This window comes from Lactuca virosa, chromosome 5 (genome assembly GCF_052849685.1).
Source record: "Lactuca virosa cultivar CGN04683 chromosome 5, Lactuca_virosa_CGN04683_v6, whole genome shotgun sequence".
In the NCBI taxonomy this organism is placed as follows: Eukaryota; Viridiplantae; Streptophyta; class Magnoliopsida; order Asterales; family Asteraceae; genus Lactuca; species Lactuca virosa.
The window spans coordinates 80,783,895-80,811,354 of record NC_136430.1 but is presented as its reverse complement, the minus strand read 5'-3'; the positions used below and the strand labels follow the sequence as shown (position 1 = coordinate 80,811,354).

The following is a 27,460-nucleotide window of genomic DNA, read 5'->3' as shown; positions in this document are numbered from 1 at the left end:
ATCTTTATGAAATCAACAACAAAACATCAAACATGTACGGCTTAGCAGCCACACTGAATGATGTATAACAAAATACAACAAAAAACTCAACAAAAATAGACATACTCAATCAGTAGATGAACAACTTATTTCCAAAATTTTCGGCTAAACGAATCATAATAAGAGTGTATGTACTCCATTACATAACTTATTTTCCTATCTTTATATGCTCCCGTCCCACAACCAGGGAGTCAAAAAAAAAACTTTCAAAAACTTTATAGTCTACAAAAACCATATTACATACCACACAATTACCATGTTTGCAAAAATCCACAAAGAATCATTCATAAACAAAAACACTCAATTCTTGTATTATATCAGTATATGCTCTCGCCCATACTCCCGCACAATCACAGGCACGCTTGTGGGTGGGATCTGAAATATGATTTATCCATACAAATTAAATTTGAAATTAAATGTATAAAGTAATTCCAATCAAACAAACTCAAGATGCCACAAAGGAATAGATGTGGATTGACTTACCATGCCATGTTCAGTGACTATCATCGACACATAATCAGCAGGAGTCACATCGTACCTGTTACAATTAATTAATTGCACATAATCCAAATCATTAGCTGTTAACAGCATAGAATGATAGATAACTTCACTTTATTTCAACTAGAAACTTTTTGTACACTCACGCCAAATTCAGAAGTTGCAGGCCTTCCTTGCTAGCCCAATCATCCAAACAATTATCTCTTCTTCCAGGAACCTTAGCTATCACATCAGGATCACCTGTTTTGTAAACATTTACAGATGCAAAACATAAAGAAATGTCCCACAAATCTTATACTGAGTTTGGCATGCATTGGAGTGGGACTGATGCTGATGTCAATTAGACAAAAATTACAATTTTTCTTCCATCCAAAAAGGTGGAACATGGACTCGCTCCTGATCTCTCGTCTGTGCAAAAGACGAAAATGCCCTTGTCATCCTCGTCATCAAATATAGCCCTGTAATAAAGCTTGTCCAGTTTTATCGTTACATTGGATAAAACTGGACAGGACCAGACAAACTTTCTAGGGCTATTTTTGACGATGAGGATGACAAGGGTATTTTCGTCTTTTGCACAGACGAGAGATCTAGAGCGAGTCCATGTCCCATCATGTTCCAACTTTTTGGATGGAAAAAAAAATTGTAATTTTTGTCACATTGACATCAGTCTCAGTCTCAGTCCCAATCCAGTCTCAGTCCCAATCCAATGCATACCAAACACAGTGTTGAGTAAAAAACAAGCATACCTAATTCATTTGAACAAATGGAATCAAGTTGCACCCTTTCATGAAACTTATACGATTCACAACAAACCAAAACCGGGACATGATACGCATGAGCAACCATGGCAATACAAGCAGTTCCAACCGTCGAATATATCGTTCCATTAGCCAACACAGAAGCCGCCCCAACAAAAACCCTCGTAACTTCATGCATTATATACGAAACCGCGTTTATATGCGTATACGTACAACTCAACCCCTTTTCAACCAACTTTCTAAGCAAAACTCTCCCTTCAAGATTCGGACGCGAATCAACTATCACAACCCTAAATTGCCTCCTAAGTTCATGAGCATGCAATAAAACCATTTCAATGAGAGACGATGAACCGTATGTGAGAAGAACATCACCATCGCGGATTTTGGTAACCGCGTGCCCGACTATTACTTTGTCTGCAAGAACTATCTTTTCGTTTATGTAACGATCGATGTCTGAACATAAAGAGGTTTTTGCTTCTGATTCGGTTTGGGTTAGGGGTATTTTGGTAATTCGGGCTTTTAGGAAACGGATTGCGTTTCCCATACTGATTGAAAGGGGTCGGCATTCGATTAGAAATGAGACTGAACTGTTGAGTTTTGAGGTTAGGTCTCTGGTTAGGATTTTTTCAGGTGGTGTTGTGTAGTCTAATATGACTTTTTGAAATGCTTGTAGCATTGCAATGCAACGGGTATTGCTCCACATTATGTCCCCAGTTAAAAATTGTAAACCAACCTAAGAAAAACACATTATATGATTATTAGTATTACTTGATCCCTTAAGCTTTGATTGTTATGGGTCCTTTTTTAAAAGGGAAAAATACAGAAAAGCAATTGTACTTTCACCATTTTATTGATTTAGACACTTGATGACTTCTTGTAATGAAGAAAATTAGCTGCATACCTTGTAAACAGCAGGATGCACATGATCAAGTTGGAAAAACTTGGATTCAAGATCAGAAAGCTGATTTCCTCGTTCATATTGTGGTAAATGCCTAAACAATTCGACTCTGTTTCTAGCTTCAGTCTGTTTGACCACTGACCTCTTTTTAGCTTTTTCAACACGATTCTTGTCATCAAATTGCATTCGTGGAGGTGGCACCTCTTTTTTTCTATCTTTCTCTACTGCTTTCTCACTCCCTTTCTTCTCATTAACTAATGTTGAAGAAACCAAAAGTGGACCACTCTCTTTTTTCTGATTCGGCTGTCTTACTGGTTTACTTGTTTGTGCTGGCGCTGACGTGGCAGAAGTAGCAACAGACTTACTTCCCTCACCTACTAAAAGCACATCAATCACAAATTACAATAATAATCATTATAATAATAATCATAATGATGATGTGATAAAACCTTTGGCAGTAGCTTTTGCAGCTCGCTGAGCCTCCTGTAAAGCACGTCTCTCAGCCTTTGTTGTTTTTGCCTTTAGTGGCTTTGGATTTTTTTGCAATGGCAATTCAGAAACATGGTCTCCACTGTTTTCTGCAAAAGGAAAATTAAAAAGGCAATTTTTAGATCTTGGGTAACAAAATGGATTTTGACCCTGTCACATATTATATGAACTGCAAACAACTTGTGTGGCAAACATTGATGGAAAGCAGACACTATGTAAAATATGTGCATTGCTTTAGTTGTGTGGGGAAGAATGAATCAATGAGATTTGTCAGTTCAGTGAACAGGTAATGATTTCTACCAGATAATTGTTAACCTTTTTAAGCCCTTATAAAAACACAGCTTTGTGAGACAATCACCACTATAAAAATTTTGACAAATTTAACAAGATCAGTAATATTGATTTCAAAAGTACTGGATTTGATGTACTACCATCGATAGATGCTTCGATTGATTGTGTGAAGTCACGGCCTGTGGGAAGAACAGCCGCGAATTTTCCAGAATTGCTCCGCTTCATCCAGTTAACAGAATCCTCGGAGAATTCTCCGTCAAGTCCAACGCGGCTCGACGGCGATTGAGTCGGAGAAGGGCTGAGAACGGAATCAGACAAAGTATAGCTCCCAACTTGCAAGCTATCTACCGGCGGATGGGCATGCAATTGAAGACCAGCCGGAACAGGCATGCCAACTGCGCGAGACAAGTTGTCAGACGCATGGCGAGCAGGTGGAATCATGACGGGAGAAAGGGTATTGGAGACAGGAGACTGGGTGGGAGGGGTGGCGGCCGGGCCAGATTGGGTGCGGTCTGGGGGTGGGCCAGGCGTGAAGAAGCCGACCTTCCGGACTTTGGGATCGATCACCCGGGACGGTCGGCGAGGGTCCATCGCGATTATCAGTTGGTACGACGGCGGGAGCTGTGGTGATTCGATGGTATAATTCCCATCAACAATTGACTGTAGAATTGTGAAATCGGGAAGAAGAACTAGTGGCAGAAAGGCTGAAACTTCATTGGTGAATCAAATCGGAGGTTTTGAATACGAGGGTTTTTTACGATTTGCAGGGAACTGTTACTTGTCGGGTTTTTTGTTTTTCTAATAAGATATAGCGTAAAGTAAATCACAAATGGTGTATTTTTTGTTATATCGTTTATCAGTTTGGGCCCGTTTACATTTTTCCTTCAGCTTTGAATTTTGTTTATGTATATCTTTTAGATATCGTCATTAATACAAAGAATATATTTATGTTTCATTTATATGTGTAGATAAAATATTATATATTAATGGTATTATAAAAACCCCTCAAATATATCGGTTGCAAAGACTTTTTGTTTAACTCGGTGAGTACTTTATAACAATGTAAAGAATTTAACTGTATTTTATAATGATATAAAAAAGTTATGGGTTTTGAGACTAAAAATATATCATGTTTGACATATGAACCGAAACAGATTATTATTATTATTATTATTATTATTATTATTATATAAGATAGTCTAAATAATATATTTGAATTTAGACCGACCATTACATAATAAAAAGAGTAAATTATACGAATGGTCCCTATAGTTTGGGGTAATTTGTGCGTTTGGTCCATATCTTTTTTTTTTTTTAACTCGGAAAGTCCATATTATTTGTTTTTGTTACACGTTTGGTTCCTATTGTTTGTTTTTGTTATGCGTCTGGTACCTGTATTACCTAAAAATACTATTATTTAAATATGGAAAAATTGGGGGTATGTAAGGTAAGGTGAGGGGTTGGGGTGTGTTTATTTAAATAAATTAAAAAATTGAGGGCAAAATAGTTTTTTAGATAAGACATAAATCAAACGCGTAACAAAAACAAACAGTAGGGTCTTCCAAGTTAAAAAATAAGTTAGAGACCAAATACGTAAATTACTCTAAACCATATGGAACATTCATGTAATTTACTCTCATAAAAATTTATGATTATACAACTTAAAATAATTATGAACTAAAAAATTATTAAAATTGTTTTCAACATCCAAAAGAGTGTTGGCTAGAATTTAAAAAGTAGACTAATAGCAATGATCAAAGATGGTTGCCTTTCTATTCACTTATCTTGAAAAAGTTCCAAAATATTTCCTAGTGTCAAATGTGGTTATCTTGTTGCAAATGAAGGTTGCATAGTAGGCTATGTTTGATATTATTTGAAATGCTAGCTAGTAATCAATAAAAAATAATATTTGATAAAAACTAATATAAAAAAATATTTAAAAGAATATGTTTTTTATAATTAATTAAAGATATACTTAAAAAAAAATTAAAAACTTTGAAAGACTAATCTAAACAACTTTTTATAAAGCTGATTTTTGACTTTAAAAAAAAAAAAAGCTAGCTAACTTAAAAGAAACTCAAAAATAAGTTAGCTGCTCAGCGTTAACATGTGGTGTTGTAAAAGGTAAATGGTAAGAAATGGGTTAGAATCATTATCCACTGTAATCTGTACATCAACAAACTACAAGACCTAAATATACACCAACACACAAACAAACTCAAATCCCTCTCCAAATTACAATCCTACCCCTTCCTTCCATTAATCTCATTTCTGTTTCTTCTCAAAACCACCACCCCCATTCTCTACCAACTCCATCAACCTCTCATAATCAATCTCCGTCGACTTATATTTCAACTTCATCCCACTTTCCGTCCACGACCTAACACAAAGAATCGCTTGCATACTCGAATACGGAAGCGACTCCTTTTGCCTCTCCACCTCATCCCCTTTACTACAAAACAAATCCTCTGGCACCACCGCCGCCGCCTGCACCGCCAAGAAATCACGTGCCATCACCGACAACCGCGGATACCGACCGCTGTTCACCTTCCACCATTCCAACACATCGATCGGAATCGGAGCCGGCGGTTCCGACAAATACTGTGTCAATTCATCCGTCGCCGTCCCCATACTCGCCCTCCGTCTTTTCCGTGCAATTTCCTCCGCAAAAGACACATTTACCCCTCCTCCATCCTCCGATTCTTGAGTACTCCCATACGTCATTGTGACAGACGCGAAATGGGTAGTTGAGTAATTTCTCACGAAATGGCTCCTTGCTTCTTCGAGATAGTTTTCTAAATTAAGACTTTCGGGAATGAGTTCGATTTTGATTCGGGGATCGAGAATCGCGGTCATGTATGTGAAAATATTCGAGACTTGATCGTTGTAGCTTCGGACTTTTCCCGCCATGTCAACCGCCGCGTTTTTCAGCCAATCGGGGGTGTGGCGGGACTCTCGGCAGGCGGTTATGGTCTCGGAGATGTGGTCCATGAAGAAGAGAACGAGTCCGAGAGTTGGTAGGCGATTCGTGCATATGTCGTTTGTGGTCTTGTAGAAAGGCTCGAGATATGAATGCATGATATTGATTGCGTTTTTCTCGGCTGAATTTAACAGTAATCGACCATGTGTTTCTTCATACTTTCGAATTAAAGTTTCCATAGATCTACCTGCCTAGATATTTTAATAAGAAAATAAAAAATAATTAAATGCTTTACTTTTTTACCATGAAATTTTTTTAATTGTGTGTTTATACTTTATACCTTACGAACAATATCAAGCATTTGGTAGGTGCCACTCCATCGCGAAGAAACATCAAGTGGAAACTTCCAATTCCCTTCTTGATAAGTTGTTGTAAACTGAATAAATTCCTCCATCATCTCAGACGATGAATTCATCTCCAATGCAAACTCCCGGATCTTTGAAATCACTAATTTGGTCGATCGCAAACTGTCATCTATAATTGAATTCAAAGTACGAGCAGCACAAGGAACGTAGCAAAAGGGGTTGGCTTTTTGGCTATCAAGGTCCTCTTTAAGAGTATGACATGCAAGAACAGCATTCGTACTATTATCATGAGTACACGAAAGAACCCTAGTTTCTAAGTTATAAAACTTCAACACTTTGATTAGCGTGTGATATATCTCTGCACTTCCACAAGGCGAAGGAACCCGAGATATATCAAGAAGAAATTTTCGGAAGGACCAAGACTCGTCAATCCATTGACAAGTAACACTCATGTAAAAAATTTGTTGATACGATGTCCAAAAATCTAGGGTTATTGATACTTTTGAGGAAACGTTTTCTAACATGCACCGTATGTCGTCGCGCATGCTTCTGAAAACTTCGTGGAGTACTGCTTGGAATTTTTCAGTGGGCCAGATTTGGACAGGTGGACTGAGGAATTTAAAGGAGTTGGATAGCCATTTTTCTTCGAATGTGGAAGGTGGCAAAGACGCTAAAATGAGCCATTTTATGAGGAGCCAGTTGAGATGTTCGGGTTCAATGTGAGATGTTTTGGGTTGGATTTGAGGCTTCTTGATGACAATTATTGCTTGTGAGCCTGGGGTGGAGATGCTATCATCTAACTTATCATACCCTGGATGACGGTTGCTGAGGTGTCTCCCCAAATTGCCTTCAACAATAAAGAAAAATGTTAAAGATACAAGAAATATATTAACGTGTGATTTTAAAGAGATTTGCAGATGAAGTAAGTAGTTAAGTACCTGTGGCTGTAGAAATTGAATAGATTTGTCCACAAAATTTGCACTTACGATTCTTGCCATCGGGTGTTGTTTCAAAGAATTTGAGGTAAACTGAAGTCATGGTCTTCTTTCTTGGTTTTGTTGAATTGTTTGCTTTGTCAGAGGTACCTGGTGTAACATCTATTGGATCCATGTTTGGAATGAGTGCCACATCCATCACAGATTTTGGTTCCATATCTATTTTAAGAAAACAAGAAAAAAATAAAATCACTGTAATCCTTTTTCAGTCAATGAATTGACTAAAAAATCAATAAACCAAGAGTTTAGATATAGATGTCATTCTTTCTACATAAAGTGTTGTACACATAATTTTGGACTGAATAAATCGTCTGAATGATACTAAATGACCGATTTACCATATATTTCTAAAAAGATATTTCACAATCTTCATCATTTTTAACATTTTTTTAACGTGAGAGGAGTTTAGAGGGAAAAAGAAGAAAGAGAAATAGGTAATGCATTAATACGCGTTTTTTGGCTTAACCCATTAAGTCATTTTGTCCAGATTAAGTCGAAATGAAACAACTATGTATAATTGTCCATATTAAGTGCCTACCCATAAGCTCATTAAGTCAAAAAGGAACAACCTACACAGCCCCTAAGTCATGTTTCCATTAAGTCCCAATTAAGTAAAAGAGAAACAACATCTAACATTAACAAGGTTCTCCCACTACAAGGACTTTCACAAGCAACATGGGCATTGGTTAAAGCATCTGAATTTTCATGTTTTTTTCACGACTTACCTCTCATTTGATTCCAATCAAGTTCAATAATAAAAATAATTGCAACTGAGTAGAATATATATGGCAAGAAATCAAGTAAGTACCTTTTAAATTTTTGTATGCAGTGCTTACGTTCCAATCCATCAAGACTCCAGATTTCTCACCAACTACACCTGCCTGGAGCAATAATATGAAATAAAGAAAGTTCACATGTTAGATTTAGTAAAACATGCAAGTATGCAACCAAAAAGAATCTTAAATAACAAGAAACTTTAATTCATAAGCAAATGAAATCAACTAAAACTAATTTTCAAATTTCAAACCTACTAATGCAAAAACAAAAGTGCTACTGGAAAAATCCTCTTTCTAGAGGGTGTTTGGATGTGCATCTAAAGTGATTATTTCAGTTCTGAGCCTTTGATATATGGTTATAAAATTTATACTATATATAATCAGAATAGGATAAATAGACAAAGATCGATTTAAAAATGACTATTCTGTGAGATAAATGTAAACTTACCTAATTATCTTTAACTTCCATTAACTGATTATGTAATTTTGATTCTGATTCTTTGAGTAGCAATGATCACTTTGAAAACACACATCAAAACAACCCTTAGATGCACAATATTTCCATAACACTTTCCACATATGAACCCATTAGCAAACATTTTCCATCAAGTTCTTTTCATAAAACATATGTCCATAACACATTTTGCATATGCTACATTGCCCGAATTCTTAGTTACATCAAAGCATAATGTGCTATAATCGGATGTCAACACACATGCATTTCATAGTCTTATATGTTATGGAAAGAAACAAATATGATATTGCATAGATGGAGAAATTTTGCATAATCAAACGAATTAGGGTTTAACAATATATTCATTTCTGCATATTAAAACTTCAAATATTGTGTCTCAAGGGTGTACATGAACACTATTGAGTCACAGAAATAATCAAACATTCAACAGTCACAAAAATTGAAAGATGTACTATAACAAATTTAAGAATCCAAGTAGCTTCACACAGAAAAACAAACTAGACTGATGAAATAATCCAATTTCACAGGAAATCAATCAACAAATTCAGTAGAAATTTACCCCAAACTGCATGAAAAGTCAAGAAAGCGCCAACAACTTTTTTGGGGGCTTCACTCTCGACCTCAACAAACTTCAATCAGCAAAATCAAACTGTAAAAAAATGCTCTAAAATTACACAAAATACACAAATCGAGCAAGGAAACCGTAAAAGGGTCGAGTGGATTGAACTCACACATGAGAGATTTGAATGTCCTACATCTAACTCTGTTTCAAAAGGCAAAGCTGCATACTGACTGTAAGTCTGTCAGTCTGTGTAGGTGTGCAAAGCAGAAAGGAGGGAGATCGAACAGGAGAGAAAATGGTGGGAGCTGGATCTTAGCCGGATCGGAGCCGAGCTTAGAGTACAGGCAAGAAGGGGGAAAAAGCGGAGAAAAAGAGAAGCGATAAAAGTGATGGAGTCGAGCGAGGCTTAGCAGAGCCGTAGGATCTCTCGCTCTTTCTCTCTCCCCATTCAATGTCAATTTACATCTCTACCCCATAGAATAGCATTTACTTTAACTTTATTTCTCCTTCACAAAATCTTGTTATACTCCTTTGTAAATGCTAGGGTATTTTTCAAAAAATATTTTATTTCTTATTTGAAAAATTGTCATTTTAAACAATACATTTATATTTGTAAAAAAAAATTGGAAAAGTCATTCTCATTAAAAAACAATAAGAGAAAACAATTTTTGAAAAGGGTTTTCTTTACATACCTCTAACTGTTCTCTAATTGTTTTGATAATAATCTGATTTGATATTTTGTTTTGACTAAAGTTGCCTTTTTGTTTTTTTTTCTATTTTTCTTTTTCTTTTTAATATTTTTATTAAATATATATGATTATTAATATTATGAAAAATACTTTTTTATTTCATTCGTATTATCTATGTGTTATTTTTTGTAGTGATTTTTTATACAAGTTATTTTTTCTTTTTAATATTTTTATTAAATACATATGATTATTATGGTTATTAATACTATTTTTTTTCTTTTGTTTGTGCGGACTATTTCGTTCGGATTATCTATGTTTTAGTATTTCTATATATTTTGTTTTTATATTATAATTTACATATGATTTTTACTTTTTGTTTTTTTATATTAAAATTAACATACGATTTAGTGAGTGGATTTAGATTATGACGTACATAAATGTTGGTTTGCTGTTAAATTTATTAATATTAAATTGACATATAAATTCATTAATATATCATGCACCTAAATAGTCTAATGGATTTAGATTATGTTTTATTACCTTTTCATCCGTTAATATAATAGAATTAACAATTAACAATGAAAACATTAAAAAATGATTCATAAATAAATAATAGGGTAAATTACATCAATAGTCCCTCGTGCATATGCCAGAAAGCGTGTTTAGTCTCTATTTTCAAAAATTAACTCGGACGGTCCCTCGTTTGCTTAAAACTTGCACGTTTCGTCCCTTAAATATAGTTTTGTTGCAAATGTAGTCCACGCCCCATTTGAAATGACTAAAATGCCCTTGGATATTTTTTTTAATTAATCTAATATTATTAATTATTATTTATAACTTAAAAAAACAACTCTCTCTAATCTATATCTCTCTTAGTTATGCTGCAAAATACTACAACCACCTTCTCTCTCTCTCTCTCTATCTCTCTCATTCTTCTTCAACACCTACTCTTAGTTTTCCCAACCCATCTGCCTCCTTCACTTACAAACCCTCACACTGTTGTTATAGATCGGAGATAACAGAGTAATAGAAAACACACACACACATGTGTCTGATGCGATATCGAGATAGATGGCAAGTGAGATGGAGATGTAGCAGGATACAGAGAGAGAAATAGGCTGAAGAGACACACTCGATAAAAATGGAAATTCCCTCCTTCTTCTTCCTTCTCAAATCCAAAAATTGAAACTGATGAAGGTTTCGATTTGGATTTTGAGTTTCAAGATCGGTTTGATTTTATTTCGATGGATTCATCTTCGACCTGATTTCGATTGCAGTGAGATGTCGTGAACTCGTGATAGATTGAAATTGGTAGCTTTGATGGTTGTTGGGGAAAGGGAAGGGGAATATGTTTGCGGTGACAGGTGGTGGTGCAATAGGAGTTGGTGCTCACATTGATATGCGGTGGTGCCGGAGGAGCTTCAGGTTTCCGGCGGCAGTGACGACTCCAACGAGGGCTTGAGGTGTAGACCGATGGCCTCATCGGTGGCTTCAGGTCCGCCATCGATAACAAAACCCTGGATTTCCTCAAACCATTCTTCTATTGTCCTGATCTCCACACCCTCCTCATCTGGTCATTGCATCACAAACATAGCTTGGTGGGTTGCGATGGTAGCCTAGTTACTTCATCGGAAAATCGAACCTATTGGGTAACTGAGTCACCGGATTCTGATGTTATTCTCAGGCACTCGGAAAAGAAAGTAAGATAAAGAGTATATGTGGTTGGTCTTGCCGGAAAAAAGAAGAGGAGGAGGAGCTGTTTAGGTGTTTGATGTTATTCTCAAGCACTCGAAAAGAATGTAAGACAAAGGGAATGAAACTGGGGAAAGGGAAGGGGAAGGGTGGGTCGGTGCATATTTATTTTCTATTTTTTAATCTAAAAATAATAAATAAAAATAAAAATAAAAAAAGAAATTATTAAGGGCAAAATCGTCCTTTTATGTCCGGAGGGATGAGGTGTGCAACTTTTAACCAAACGAGGGACGGTCCGAGTTAATTTTTAAAAATAGGGACTAAACACGCTTTCTGGCATATGCACGAGGGACGATTGGTGTAATTTACCCTAAATAATAGTAAATGAACTATCACTTATTTTTTAATAATATGGTACAATAAGAGTGTCTATATCACAATTATTTGGTAGTCTATTTGGTTGAACATAAGCATTTAGTCTAGCACTATACAAAGATTCCCATCCAGCAACATACAGTGATATGTGAGAACGCCACAATAGCAAAATAGTAGGCATTGGATACCTTTCCTGTAAATCAACTTTCACATAATGATTACCGTAAACGAGGGCAATAGCAATAGTTCTATGATTTGGGTAGTGTTTTGGACCACCCCAAAGTGAGAAGCATGTCGAAGAGCCTAGTCTACTTAAGAAATAAACAATTACATCATACTTGTTAGCAATTAGAAAACTAGCGTCCTGCATAACCATCCAATATATCCTAATCACCGGTGATTCATAGAAATTGTAACATCCATAAAATTCGAGCCAATTTAAAACTTTTTAAATCATATAAAATCATTCAGTTATTACAATTTGTTTTCAAAATAGTTAAAACATCAGAGTTCCCATAAATCATAATCATCAATCGAGGAAGTGTACGGTCACGCCTTTGCCTTCCCGCAGTCATCCGCTGAACCTGAAACAATAAACTGAAATTGTAAGCTCGAAGGCTTAGTGAGTTACCCCCAAAATACTCATACACACAACAATACACATACAATAACAAACATCATACTATGGGTCCAATCATCCATCGGGATGGAATACCCCAGGCCCTCAACCATCGGGTTGGAATGCCCACATACTACGAGTCCAGTCATCCTCGGGATGGAATACTCTCGGCCCACAACCATCGGGTTGGAATGCCCACTCACAATACATACATAACAGATATTATGGGTCCAATCATCCATCGGGATGGAATACCCCAGGCCCTCAACCATCGGGTTGGAATGCCAACATACTATGGGTCCGATCAACCATCGGGTTGGAATACCCCAGGCCCTCAACCATCGGGTTGGAATGCCCACATACTACGAGTCCAATCATCCACGGGATGGAATACTCTCGGCCCACAACCATCGGGTTGGAATGCCCACATAACCAATCAAACATGTGCACCTATATCAGATAATCATATAACAGTCTATAAAGACAACATACTAGGGTCCTATCATCCTCGGGATGGAATACCCTCAACTACCAATCAACCATGTGCACATATAACAGGTAATCTCCTACCAGCATACAGACAGTCAGACCACACTATAGGTCACTAAGCATAACCACATCTAATCTACTAGGATACCGATCTAACAGATCATACTAGCATATAACCATCATATCTATCAGGATACCGAGCTAACATATCACAACAGTAATAATCCCAAATAACAAATCAAAGGGTCGGCCTTGGTGCCTTAGACCCTTGAGTACAGTGAGGATAACTCACCTCGCAATGCCGGTCTGAACTGAAGAATCGAACTCCTGAATCGCTGCCTCGCCAAAATCCCGAACTATCACATAATAAATACCAAGTCACTACACAACATAACAATCTTGACTAGGGGTCCACACAATCCATCATGTCCATTCTCTTTATTGGGCCAAGGCCCAATGCCAATTCCATAACCTTGAAAGCCCTTAAGCAAAACCCATTATTGGCCCAATTTACCAAATCGGGCCCAACTCCCTAATTGGGCCTCACTCCAAGATCCATTATCAAAAATTGGCCCAAAACATTATATTCATAAAGTCCAGCAAAGGCCCAAATCCAACTAGTCCATAAACAGCCCAAAACTCGAAGCCCAATTGCCAAAGGCCCAACAGAGGACGTACGTGGGGCGTACTCGTCCTGATGCTGACCACCATCGGGGTGGTTGACCCAGTACGCTGTGCGTACTGGATTTAAGTTGGGCGTACGCGGGGTTTCACCAAAACCCTAATAAGTGCTTAATGGCTTAAGCACTTAAGCCTAAACTCCAGATCCATCGACCAAATGTGCCATAGGACAATAAAGTCTCGAACTTTATCACTTTGGACGTCCAGAAAGTTCTTAACACATGGTCTTAATCCATTAAGACCTTCCTACTTAATGCATGAGACAATTCTAGCTATTGGGACACCATTTTTATCACTTAGGACCTCCTTTAAGATCTGAAAGGACAGCTCATTTCGTCCAAATCATAACATGCACCATCTTAGGACTTTTGGGACAAGAATGCTTCCATAAAGCTAAAAGGACTAGATCTAACTCATACAAGTATAAAGTTCCAAGCTTTTTACCTTCTGGAGCTTCTAGGGCACAAACCAACTTCAGATCTACAAGCTTGATCTTCTTCTCCAACTCCTTGATGCAACACCTTCTTCTTAAAACACTCAAGAAACACTCAAAAAGCTCAAACACTCAAGGAAATGGCTAGGGTTTGGGGAAAACGACTCTAAGCAGTGGAGGTTGGGGTAAGGGAGGGTCTTGTGCTCATAATGTTGCTTATATAGTCCCTAAACCCTAAATATTAGGGTTTCCTTCTGCCATGAGTACGCACAGCGTACTAGGGCGCGCCTAGTACGCTCAGCGTACCCTTATGTACGCGCAACGTACTTCTCCTGATCCCAATAATTGCAATTTAGCCCTTAGACTTTCACGGCTTCACCCTTCTATCCCCAGGGACTATAAATGACAAAATCTTGGGATGTTACAGAAATCCAATGATTGATTAAGAGAAAACAGTTCATTATCGCTAAAAAAATTATACTCTGTAAGATGAATTAATAACTCTTGTCGTAAGTCCAATCGAATTTGAAGCCAATAATCTTCACCAAGACCAATAGAAATGGCTACTGCCCGGAATCCATAATTTCCATCTCCTTCCACATTTTCTATGTGTGAACATATGGTTGACATTCACGTGTAATTTCATTCATAAGTGCATGGTTGAAGTAGGGTCTATGACGTGTTTTTGCCTGATTGAACATTGAAGGTTCATGGGGAAAATATGTGTTGTGCCTCTCCGGTTCCCGATTGAACATTGAAGATGTTTGGGGTACATATGTGTTGTGTATTTTTGGTTCCTTGTTAAACATTGAAGTTTCCCTGGGAAAATATGTGTTGTGTCTCTTTGGTTCCTGGTTGAACATTGAAGTTTCTCGGGGCAAATACATATTGTGTCTCTCTGGTTCCTGGTTGTGTAACATCATGTTTCGGATCGTTATGAGATTTAAGGCTCGTGGGTCGTAAACCGGGTATGAGCAGATTTTGAGGCTTTTTTGGAGAAAGGTTTAGACCTTTTTTGAATATGGGCGTTATGGTTTTAGTGATCCAAGTGTTCAATGGTGTTTCCGGAGCTCAAGGGTATAACTGTAATTGTGAGTTTAGGCATCTATGAATTTTGGGTTTTTGTTCGAGAAGTTTAAGGGTTATGGTGTATTGCTAGAAGCGTAGGGCTTCTTGCCACCTTTCCGTGGATATAAGGTTCGTTGGAAACGGACCAAAGACGAAGAAGTTTGAGCCAAGTTAAGTTTAGGGTTTTAAGGGTTTAATGAGTACGTGGGGCGTACTCATTGAGAACACGGGGCGTAGAGGGTTAAATGGTCGCGGGTGGTTTGTGAGTACGTCGAGCGTACTAAAAGGTATGCGGGGCGTACTCCCTTCAGAGCAAAACCCTAATTTCGGGGTTCCTACCCTATATAAACAACATTCTACCACCTTTTTGGTCATTTTAGGTCAGCCACCACCTCTTTTGACATACATAAAACCCTAGAGTGCCTTGGGTGAAGCTTGGAGCTTGAAAGAAGATTCTTGGTGGTTTGTGCAAGAGAAGAAGAAGGTAAAAGACTCACCCTATGGAGGAGATCCTAGAGATCCAGTGTTAGCATCTCCATTTCAAGACTTCAGAGGTATAAAGTCTCTATCTTGGCTATAACGCCCGCAGATTCGAGCTAGTCAATTTAGAGACAATGAACATTAAAAAAATGACTTTTTGATAGAAGATTATTTAGAGTAAATAATCTTAACTAAACTCATAGTATATGTCACAAGGGTTTCGTACATATAAAGAACGCTGAAATCTGAGTTATAACGAAGAAGTTATGACATGTCGAAGCTTCGCGACAAAACCGGCACAACGTTGTGTGACGTAAAAAGTGAGTTTACGATAAAGTACTTTTTAGCCTTAGCGATCTAAATGAAAGTCGTAGTATACGTTAAACCGAGAGCATACATAAAAAGAACGTCCAAATCTGACTTCGTATGAGGAAGTTATGATTTTTCCAATATTTGACATTGGAATATGCAGCCCGAAATTCGAATATTAGATCGACCAATTTTTAGCCGATACAACCTAAATGAGAATTGAATATCTTGTTAATAGGAGCTTAAAGATAAAAAGACAGACGAAAACGGACGTCAGATGACTAAGTTATGAATTTTTAACGGACTTTTCTTGTCCCGGACTGTTAAAAATATAACTTTAAAAATAAAGTCAAAATTAGCCGACGGAGTCTAAATGAAAGTTGTAGAGTACGTCTCTACCTACACGTGGATATAAATAACGTTGAAAACGGAGCTCGTACGCGAAAGTTACGGATTTTAGAAGACGAAAGTGGTTGTTGCGAAGTTGCTCAAGGAACGCCCCGCGTAGGAAGAAGCAATGCATTGCGCTCTCGCAAGGCTAGGCCCCGGATCAGCCACGTCGCCCAAGCTGACTTCGGACACGTACCCCTATCGAACGCTTTGCGTATGCAGGAGCGCCCTGCACACCGAGGTCAGGTCAACTATAAAATGAGGTGCGAGGGTGCTTTCATTTCTCACACCAAAACCCCATTCTTTCTCTCTCTCTAAGCCCTGCCAAGCCCTAGTAACTTCTAAGTGCTAGAGGAAAGCCCCGGAGCGCCCGAAGGCTCCGAGAAAAAGAACTTTTCGGATCGGAAAGTCCTACCCCCGCAGAGCCCGGTTTCTAGCAAACCCCGATGTAAGTGAGATACGCTTACCCTACTTTAAGTATAGCTTAGGTTTAGATTTATTATCGTTATTATGAGCTTATAAAAAATAAATATATTATAAAATATAATATATAAAGTGCTATTATAATATATGTTAACTACTCGCGGTACGGAGAATCTGATTTGAAGGGTCGCATAGGGTTGTTGGATTTCAGAAGTGCTATAATGCCAAAATGGTTCTGCCCTCCGGTGTTTCATGTCTGGCCCCTGTCTATACATAGTGGTTGAAAAGTATTGTTTAACACTTATAAAACAATATCGCTCGTAATAGTCGCGATAAATATTAGACTAAAATCTAGTGGTAATAATACTAGGTTTCGTCGAAGGAAATTATATTGTTAGAAGTGAAGCGCTGCCCGAGTTTGGAATCATCACTTTAACAAGTGAGTGCATAGTCTCTTTCATGAACATGATTTTAATACAAGTATTGATTAAAGTATTAAATATATGTTTGTGTGTGAAATATTTGATATTGCCTGAAATGCGTGTTAAGAGCATATCTGAAAATATATGATGATTTAGGATACAGAGTAAACCTAAATTAATTAAGAGGAATATTGGGTAGTATCTCCTTATGAGTACGAGTGAGATATACACGGAGGGTAGAACTTAGTTATTTGTCATTATTCCGGGAGCATGGATTAGACGTAGTCATTTGTCCTTAGTCCGAGAGTATGGAGAGGACATAGTTATTTGTCATTAATTCGGAAGCATGGATTGAGACATAGTCAGTTGTCCCTATTCCGAGAGCATGGAATGGGCACAATTATTGATCCGAGAGTATGGATTAGACATACTTGGGACATAAAGTTTCCAAATCAGACATGCTTGCAAGATGTGAAAAAACCAACTTGGTCTTAAATTGGGAGAAGTGTCATTTCAAGGTCAAATAAGGGATTGTCTTGGGACATAAAGTTTCCAAATCAGGGATAGAGGTGGACCTTACAAAGGTCGACGCCATAGCTAAATTGTCACCTCCAACAAACATGAAAGGGTATCTATTTGCTAAGCAGGATGCTAAGCCAAGATTGATCTGGTGGGTACTACTTTTGCAAGAATTTGACATCGAGATTAGGGACAAAAAGGGTATGGAAAATGTGGTGGTCGATCACCTCTCGAGATTAGAAAACCCGGAAATGGAAAAATTGGAAGAACAAAAAATTGGAGACAATTTTCCCGAAGAATATCTAATGGTGATCGCAGGGGAGGAGCCATGTTATGTGGATATAGCCAACTATTTGGCTAGTGACTATCTTCCAAAAGCATTGAATTATCAACAAAAGAAGAAATTATTTTCAGAAGTCAAATACTGCTTTTGGAATGAACAATATCTCTTTAGGAGTTGCGCGGATGGTATAATAAGAAGATGCATATTCGGGAAAGAAAGTTTGGAAATTTTGAGGCTTTATCATAACGGACCCACCGGAGGACATCACGGAGCCCATTACATGGCAAATAAAATATTTGATTCGAGATTCTATTGGTCCATGATTTTCAAGGACGCCGCAAAATTTGTTAAAGACTGTGACTCGTGCCAACAATCGGGCAACATTTCTTCCCGAAGCGAGATGCCCCAAAATAGAATCCAAGTTTGGGAAGTATTTGATATGTAGGGTATCGATTTTATGGGACAATTTCCGGATTCTCGAGGGAATAGATACATACTATGGAAGTTGATTATGTCTCAAAATGGGCGAAAGCACAAGCCTTACCAACAAACAATTCCCGTGTGGTAGTAAAGTTCTTAAAAAGATTGTTTTCTCGTTTCGGTGTACCAAAGACACTAATAAGTGATCGGGGAACTCACTTTGCAAACGAACAACTCGCCAAAGTATTATAAAAATACAATGCACACCATAGATTTGCAACACCCTACCATCCGCAAACAAGTGGGCAAACTGAAGTCACAAATCGGGCATTAAAAAGGATTCTTGAACGATCAGTCGGGAGAAACAAGAAAGAGTGGTCGGAGAAACTAGATGATGCGTTGTGGGCATTTCGAACCGACTTTAAAACATCTATTGGTACTACACCTTATAGGTTAGACTTTGGTAAGAATTGTCATTTACTGGTTGAAATCGAACACAATGCATATTGGGCTTTGAAGACTTGCAATTTCGAGTTGGCCGAATTACGAACCAATCGCCTAATGCAAATGAATGTCCTAGAGCAATTGAGAAATGAAGCTTATACAACCTCATTGATCTACAAAGACAAAACAAAGAAATGGCATGATGCTAGGTTGAGAGGACGTGAAGACTTCCAAGAAGGGCAAAAGGTTCTCATTTTTAATTAAAGAATGAAGCTTTTTCCTAGGAAATTACAAACACGATGGAACAGTCTGTTTATTGTGAAGCAAGTATTTCCACATGGAGCAATAGAGTTAATCATAAAATATGGCACTACTTTCAAAGTTAATGGACATTGGGTTAACATTATGAATAGGGAATGCCAAATGAGGAAAAAGAAGGAAAAATTATGAAATTGGTGGTAGCCGCCACAACGTAGAGCGGGAAGGAGTCCGACTCACGACTCCTCAAAAAGAAGCGCTTGTAAGAGGCAACATGTGATTTAGAGTTTACATTTTTCTTTCCTTTTTTTCTTTGCTTATTTTGTGTTGTTTTGTTGAATTTTCACTCTTCTAAGTTTCTATTTAGATTTTGATGTGAGGACAAGCTTGACATAAGTGTGGGGTGGAAGTTTTCATGAAAAAATTTCCAAAAATAATTTATTTAGTTTACCACGACATCGTGGATTATACCATGACGTGGCGATTTCACAGAAAAAAATCGGATTATTTTCACTGATAAACCACAACGTGGTGACCAAGACCATGATGTGGTGACTTTTTATATGCATTCAATTTTAGAGTTTTTAATCCAAAAGGTTAACTTCTCTTTTTCACTTTCATTCCCACTCACTCCGTGGTTGAAGCCTCCACGAATTCCTGGTCCATTTTTCTTCCACTTTCAAGTTTTTTCAAGAACAAAGGTATGATTTTTACATATTTTAAATTGCTAATAATCACGTATTAACGTGTCTATTGCACCAATTCACTGCTTTGAACTGTTATTTAGGGTGTTTAGTAAGTTAGGGTTCCGAATTTGATTTAATTTGGAGTTGATTATGGTCGTTTTTGCTATGAATCTTACACTAAAACATATATTTTGATAGCCTAAGCAAACCCCTGAACTTGATTGTAGTTGAAATGGTCTGAAATCAGTTCAATTTTGAATTTTTTTTTCCGACATGCTCATCAACCACGACATGGTAACTGTTCAATACACTTTTATTGCCTAATTTTTCCTTTTAATCTCTAATTGGTTGTTTGGTATTGTATTGTTTGATGAATGTGCAGATCATGATGGGCAGAAGTCAAAGGAATCAAGCCTAAATGAGTCGTCCCGATTTTCCTTGGTATTCTTTTCCAAATGTAGTCACACCAGAAGTCATGGTACAATGGAATGACAAGTTGGCCTAGTCAAGAGAAAGAAGGGTGCATATCCCATCTGAAATCAAATGGGATTGGATGAAGGAAGTTGGGTTGTTGGATGCTATTGAAACCTACCTCACAAAGGGGTTTTGATAGGGTGCAAGGGCAATTCGTTTGCATGGGCTGGAGAAGACTTTTTCAGATACATGAGCCAGTTTACAAGGAACTATGCATGGACTTCCTGACCACTATTCAGTTTCGAAAGAAGAAGGGAATTCATGATAGGCAAAATATCACATTTTGTTTAGGAGTGGAGTGAAGGGACTTGAGCTTGGCTGATTTTGCATTAAGGACGGAGCTTTACTTACCATCAGAAGTGCACACAGAGTCTTACACTGAATTCATTACTCATTGCCTCAACTCCAGTGAAGAGTTCAAAGAAGCAAATTTATGGCCCACCATCGCCAACGGGGTCTACCAATCGGGAACTGCTCAAGAAAGTGACATCCGATCACCAATCTATCGCCTCCTACACCGGTTAATCACTAACACTATCAATCAAATGCAATAGGGGATAAAGTTCCTAGTCTTGATGTTTTTTTTATCTTAGGAGTCTTATTACTTCGGGGTATTTGTAGACATTCCTTGGCATGTTTCCGACTTTCTGACCAACCGAGTGGGGAAGGATCGAAGGGGGACGCCTTTATATGGGGGTATGTTGATCACTAGATTGGCCAAGTATTTTGGGGTTTTATAGAAGAGGGAAGCCATTATGCTAACAGTGGAAAAGGGGTAAAGCTTTTAGTCCCATTCTTTTTAAAAGGGCCAATATAGTGGTTGACAATGAGTTTGGTAACTACTCAATGCCAAAAATTTAAAATGGTGCTCCCAAGGAAGTTGGATGGTCGCGAGTTTGAAAATGATGGGTGAACGGAAGTCCGGGGAAGAAGATACATTGTCGTTTCAAACAAAGCTATCACCTCCTTCTTCGTATCCAATATCCCCGCTGGAACAAACAGGTTCGAATTGAACGAAGCTTTCAAGGCCTTTGGAAGAATCACAGATGTGTACATTCCAGGAAGAAAAGACAAAGGTGGGTCTTATTTTGGGTTTGTCAAATTTGGCGGTGTTAAGGATGTGAATACACTCGAGAGATCTATGCAATCGATTAGATGCAATCACTGTATTTTGAAGGTAAACATCTCAAAATATGAGAAGAAGGCCCAGGGAAGTAGGAACGCTTTCGAATGCAGAAGGAAGGATTATGCTCATGTTCAGCCCCCCCCCCCTCCTCCCACATCATTCCATGAAGCTGTTAATGGAATGCCCAAAACCGGCAGATCATACGCTGAGGTTGCGGGAGCTCAGCATCACGCACCATTTATCCCTCCACTGAAATCTCACACGGTGGTTCTCAAGCAGGTACCTGCTATGCAAGCATGGAACAATTCTGCCTTGGTTGGGGAAGTTCTTAGCCTTCAGATCCTTACTGAAATCCCAAGTCGAATCGGTTAATTATTTTTCAATAAATGCTTTCTATGCTGGAGGTCTAAGGGTAGTTCTTCGGTTTGACCTTCCTAGCCATGCTCAAAACTTAATGTAAGATGAACATAACTGGAACAGATGGTTCAATTGGTTACGAATGGGGATCTACGAGGAAACAAATAGCGAGAGAATTGCATGGGTGAAAATCACAGGGGTCCCAATTTCTCTCCGAGCGGAAGAGAATTACTCTCTAATCGCAAACGTTGTGGGAAAACCATTACAAGTGGATGGGAGGAACTGGTCTAATCTAGACCTTTCTTACGGTACAGCCTGTATTCTAACTAACTCGAACCTTAGAATCAATAATGTTACAACTTGTTCTTTCAAAAACAAATCTTACGAGGTTGGGATTGTGGAATACGACTACAATTGGCATCCGTTTTTTCATAACACTGCTACTCCACAACCTTTCGATGACGTTGAAAACGATGACGTATCCGTTGAATTGGAGTCAGATGAGTCCTCATATGAAGATGGTGTATCCGAAAATTGGGAAGTTCAAGGAACGGTGGAACTAGAAGAGGGTGAGATTGATCAGAATAACAACTCATAACCTATGACACTCCATGATGTTGTATTAGCCGGAGATGGCATGGCGGCGGTGGCAATGGCCGACTCGGGTGTAGTTACGGTGGCGGCGGTCAACTCGTGTGAAGATACGGAGAATATGGAAGGCAATTTATTTTCGGAATTCAGAACGTCCTCCCATAATGATGGTCATAAATCTGGATTGGATATTCCCAATAAAATTCAAGTTTTGGTCGGTTCCCCAATACTATTCCCTAAGTCAATTGGTGTTGGGCCAAACCATATCGAACATAATCCAGATCCGGCCCATATTCATCATTCAAATCCTTACACCCCAATTAGAACTGATCCGACCCAGCCAGCCCCGTTTGTTGACGTCGAACCTGGTGACTCCATGGGAAAACACAGAAAAATTGATAGGAATTTCTCCTCCCTAATCACTCCCAGAAGGATTTTCGTGGCCTCTCATTCTCACTCTTCTCCTCCCCCATCTAATTCTATTCATCAACCAAAAATCCTTGAGCTTGGCTCTCCTTCCCTCGACCTAAATAAATCTTTTCTTGGATCCGACTCCTTTAGTGGGAATTCCCCGAATGGTATTTGTCTCTCTTCAAATGAAGTTGATAGTGCAATCAGGATTGGAAACGAGGTCGGATTCCAAATCGAGAATGGAAACGACTTTGTGGAAGCAATATTTGAAGGTGCAGGAGAACCCAAGGTGGATCAATGAATTTCATGACTCTCAACATCAGGGGAATTGGAGACTCAAAGAAAGTTGAGTGGATTAGGAAACTCAAACTCACACAAAGCATCGATTTCATTTGTATTCAGGAAACAAGGGTATCAGATTTCAATCATATTAATATAGTTGGTTGCTGGGGATCGACAAATTATCAATGTGATTTTGTCAATCCTACTGGATGCTCTGGTGGTATTTTAAGCATATGGGACCCCCGTGTGTTCTGCAAGTCAAATACCTTCTCCTCCAGGCATTTCATTGCTACGTCGGGTGAATGGGTTGGTATCCCAGGTGCAATAACGATTGTAAATGTGTACGGGCCTCAATCTATTGTTGACAAACGTAAATTATGGGATGATTTGATTGATCTAAAAAGAGGGTTGAATGGTATCTGGTTGTTCACTGGTGATTTTAATGCAGTCAGGTTCGCTTGTGAAAGATTCAATTCCTCATTCTGTCATTATACGACATCCGATTTCAACCAGTTCATAGTGGTGGCTGGCTTAAATGAGTTCATCCAAGGAGAGGAAATTTACGTATCTGCGTGACGATGGGCTTAAGCAGAGTAAACTCGATCGATTCCTAGTATGTCATAACTTCATTCAAGTGCAACCGCTGACATCTGTGACTGTTCTGCCAAGGGACTATTCAGACCATTCTCCGGTGATTCTCAAACCTCACAAAGTCGACTTTGGCCCTCCCCCGTTTCGGTTTTTCAACTCATGGTTACTACACAACGATTTTAATTTGGTATTTGATAAAGCTTGGGGTAATTTCCATGGGTTTGGGGCTCCCGATCGATTCTTGCTGGCAAAAATCAAATTCCTTAAAAATGAATTCAGGAACTGGAGGAAGGAAGTAACTAGTAAAGAAACTGGTATTTTAAAAACGTTAAGGGAGCAAGTTGACTCGTTAGACATCTCGGCTGAATCCAGAATACTTTCATCTTTGGAGCGTAATTCGAGAAGAGATGCAATAATTAAATTACAGGAACTCGAACAGGTGTCCAAGCTAGATTTACAGCAGAAAGCAAAAATAAAGTGGATTTGTGACGGAGACGAAAACTCAAGATTCTTCCATGGGATGTTAAAAAACAAGCATAGAAAGGAGAGGATTCACGGTATTACAATAAGCGGTGAATGGTGCACTGATCCAGAACTCATTAAGAAGGAAACATTTGATTTTTTCAGGAATAAATTTCATGAACCTTGCCCCGTCAGACCAAAGCTGATTAGCTCTCTGTTTAAAAAGTTGAAACCAGATCAGAGCTCTTTCATTGAGGCTGAGATTACATTAGAAGAAATCAAAACAGCTGTATGGTGTTGCGGATCAGATAAAGCTCTGGGGCCAGACGGTCTTACATTCAAACTCCTTAAATCTAAATGGGAGTCCATGAAAGTCGATATTTCCATATATGTGAGACATTTTGAGTCTTTTGGTAACTTCTCCCCTGGTTGCAACTCTTCTTTCATCACTATTGTTCCAAAAGTAAAAGACCCAACCACTCTATCTGATTATAGACACATCAGTCTGATTGGATGTATTTACAAAATCGTAGCTAAAATCCTAGCAAACAGATTGAAAGGCGTTGTCGGATCTGTTGTAGGTGAAGTTCAATCGGCGTACATAAAAAACAGGAACATTCTAGATGGGCCTTTGATCATAAATGAAATTTTCACGTGGGCCAAAAAACAAACCAAGACGGAAATGTTTTTGTTCAAAGTTGATTTTGAAAAAGCATTTGATACCATAAATTGGGGTTTTCTTGATTCGGTTATGGATCAAATGGGATTCAGGCATAAATGGAGGATGTGGATTTATGGTTGTCTCTCTTCCGCAAGAGCATCGGTCTTGGTTAATGGTGCTCCTACAGATGAATTTTCAATCACGCGTGGAGTGAGACAAGGAGACCCGCTCTCTCCTTTTTTATTTATCCTCGCCATGGAAGGATTACATGTAGCCATACAAGATGCAAGTGAAAAATCCTTAATTCTAGGGATCAAACTACCTCGTGGTGGCCCAACAGTTTCACATCTTTTTTATGCGGATGATGCCATTTTTGCGGGTAAATGGGATAGGGGTAGTATAAAGAACTTATCGCGTATTCTTAAATGCTTTGAAATCTCCTCCGGTCTCAAAGTATATTTTCAAAAATCCCGTTTATTTGGCATATGTACCACAGATTCGGAGCTTCAAGATATGGCCCAAATTCTCGGATGTTCGAAAAGCTCCTTTCCTTTCTCATATTTGGGGGTTCCAGTCGGTGCCAATATGTTACTAAAGAAAAATTGGAAACCCATTGTGGAAAAACTTCAATCGAAGTTATCAAATTGGAAAGCAAAGTCTTTATCATTTGGGGGAGATTAACCTTGATAATATCAGTTTTGGGTAGCTTACCCACATACTATTTATCTTTATTCAAAGCACCACAAGGAATTTTGGATTCATTGGAAAAAATAAGACGAAGATTCTTATGGGGAGGGACCGATGTTAAAAAAAAGATTCATTGGGTTGATTGGACAAAGGTAGTGACAGATAAAAAGGATGGAGGTTTAGGGGTGGGTACTCTTAAAGCGCAAAACATGGCCTTACTTACTAAATGGTGGTGGAAGTTAAGAAACGAAAACGAAAGCCTATGGTCTAAAGTAATTACCAGTATTCATAACCTTAGGAATCAACCAGCCACTTACTTGGTCAGTAAGAGTGCAGGTGGGGTGTGGAGTAATATTTCAAAAGCAATCAAGAGTCTACAAAATCACAACATTGATCCGGACGAGCTATTTTCCCTGGTTCCAAACCATTCAACCAAAATCCTTTTCTGGAAAGACAAATGGTGTGGGAGAGATACATTGCAAAACAGATTTCCTCATCTCTACCAGCTAGAAACAGTATAGAAATGTCAATTCATGGAGCGTATATACAGCACAGGCTTCCTATGGAAATGGAGATAAAACAATTTTAATGATGTAGAGAAGGCTGAACTACATGATTTTTACTCCATGTTTGGATCTATGGCGTTTCATCCTTCTTCTAACATTGGTTTTCGTTTTAATTTTAACAAAGATGGCACATACCTAGTGAATATTCTAAGGAGAATGGTAGATTCAAATCTTAATCAGATTGTGGGACAAAAAATATGTTGGTCAAAATTAATCCCCCTAAAAGTGAAATGTTTTGTGTGGAGGGCTGTATTGGATAGAATTCCTGTTGCGCAGTCACTTAGTCTCAGGGGTATATTAGTCCAAAATCCAAATTGCCAATTATGTGGGGTATGTAACGAATCTTCGAATCATCTTTTAGCTGATTGTGGATTCTCCAAGGAGGTGTGGTATTGGATTCTAAAATGGTGCGGAATTAGCAATAACCAATTTAACTCAGTACGTGGTCTTATTGATTTTGCTGCCTCATGGGGAAATTGTCCCAAGAAGAGAGAAATTCTCAACATGATTTTTTACGCCACGTTCTGGAACATATGGATAGCAAGAAATGGAAAAACTTTCATAAAAATTGGTGCTTCCCCTGCAATCATTGCGGATTCTATAATTCTTCAAACTTACGAATGGATCAAATACAGGGGGAATTGGGTGGGTAGATGGGTGGAATGGAGTTGCTTCCCATTCTAAAAAAAAAAATCTCTCTTTAGTTTCATGTAACTATGCTTCTTTGTTTTTTCTGTGTTTTTTCTGTTTGTTTGTATCCCTTCCCATCCATTGCTTCTTGCTTTTGGTTTGGGCTTTTGATATATTAAAATATTTGTTGTTTCCAAAAAAAACTACTTAATGCCAAATGATAATAAAATAGAACAACCAGGGCGAAGGGTAATACATAGACCCAAATATGTGGAAAAGGAACCTCCAATTATTCATAATGAAGATGAGCTGCCTATGGATCCCTACAATGTGGCCATGCGTAGATATCATGATAACCTGAGAAGGGGTGTCAACTACACCAACATGCACCTTGATCTAATGATGCAACATATGCATATTCAACGCCCAAGTGCATATTCGGTTTCATACCCATGCATTCCAACTTGGGATGAACTTTGGGCGGAACAACAAGGTGGAGCTGGAGGAAGTGGAGGAGGAGATGATGAGGAGTGATTTATCCTTTTCTTTTGGTTTTTTGAATGGCTATTAAGACAATTTTCTTTTTATTTGTTTTTTCTTGGTTTTTTTAATTTTTCGTTTTCTAGGATTATGGTAATATTACGATTTAAGTATTTTGGTTGGTTTGTTTTCTTTTTATTACTATTTTATGTTTTTAGATCTCGCAGAAGTTAGTGTTTGATGAGAGGAGCATATGTATGGAGACTTTGATGAGCTTAAGTGAGGGGTAGGAATGCGACGCGATAAGCGAATTTGAGCATCGAGAGCGTTTATTTGGTCACAAGAGCTGAAGAATTACATTTTCCAAAGTGTTAGAGGAATATATGCCATCATGAG

At 38.2% G+C, this 27,460-nt stretch overlaps 3 protein-coding genes across 5 annotated transcripts; 1 reads left to right on the top strand and 2 right to left on the bottom strand.

Moving 5' to 3' along the window:
* Positions 1–113: 113 nt before the first annotated feature.
* Positions 114–3,801, bottom strand: LOC145115252 (uncharacterized). Of its 2 annotated transcripts, none has more exons than XM_079051505.1 (7): positions 3,114–3,801; positions 2,643–2,771; positions 2,197–2,570; positions 1,284–2,028; positions 684–777; positions 523–577; positions 114–414 (listed from the first exon to the last, which is right to left on the bottom strand). In XM_079051505.1, exons 1-7 carry the CDS (start codon positions 3,562–3,564, stop codon positions 352–354), a joined length of 1,911 nt encoding a protein of 636 aa, XP_078907631.1. In that variant the 5' UTR covers positions 3,565–3,801; the 3' UTR covers positions 114–351. The 2 variants fall into 2 exon arrangements, with proteins under 2 accessions (XP_078907631.1, XP_078907632.1); XM_079051506.1 differs by having other exon boundaries at positions 2,197–2,567.
* A 1,301-nt stretch (positions 3,802–5,102) lies between these two features.
* Positions 5,103–9,532, bottom strand: LOC145115490 (BED zinc finger and hAT dimerization domain-containing protein). 2 transcript variants are annotated; one of them, XM_079051783.1, is made up of 6 exons: positions 9,236–9,532; positions 9,064–9,133; positions 8,062–8,134; positions 7,197–7,412; positions 6,234–7,105; positions 5,103–6,144 (listed from the first exon to the last, which is right to left on the bottom strand). In XM_079051783.1, exons 2-6 carry the CDS (start codon positions 9,073–9,075, stop codon positions 5,239–5,241), a joined length of 2,079 nt encoding a protein of 692 aa, XP_078907909.1. In that variant the 5' UTR covers positions 9,076–9,133; positions 9,236–9,532; the 3' UTR covers positions 5,103–5,238. The 2 variants fall into 2 exon arrangements, with proteins under 2 accessions (XP_078907909.1, XP_078907908.1); XM_079051782.1 differs by having other exon boundaries at positions 9,064–9,153; positions 9,238–9,532.
* Positions 9,533–25,845: 16,313 nt separating this feature from the next.
* LOC145111423 (uncharacterized) lies at positions 25,846–26,638 on the top strand. Its single transcript, XM_079047701.1, has 2 exons — positions 25,846–25,903; positions 25,986–26,638. The coding sequence occupies exons 1-2, from the start codon at positions 25,846–25,848 to the stop codon at positions 26,636–26,638; spliced, it is 711 nt and encodes a 236-aa protein (XP_078903827.1).
* Positions 26,639–27,460: the final 822 nt, after the last annotated feature.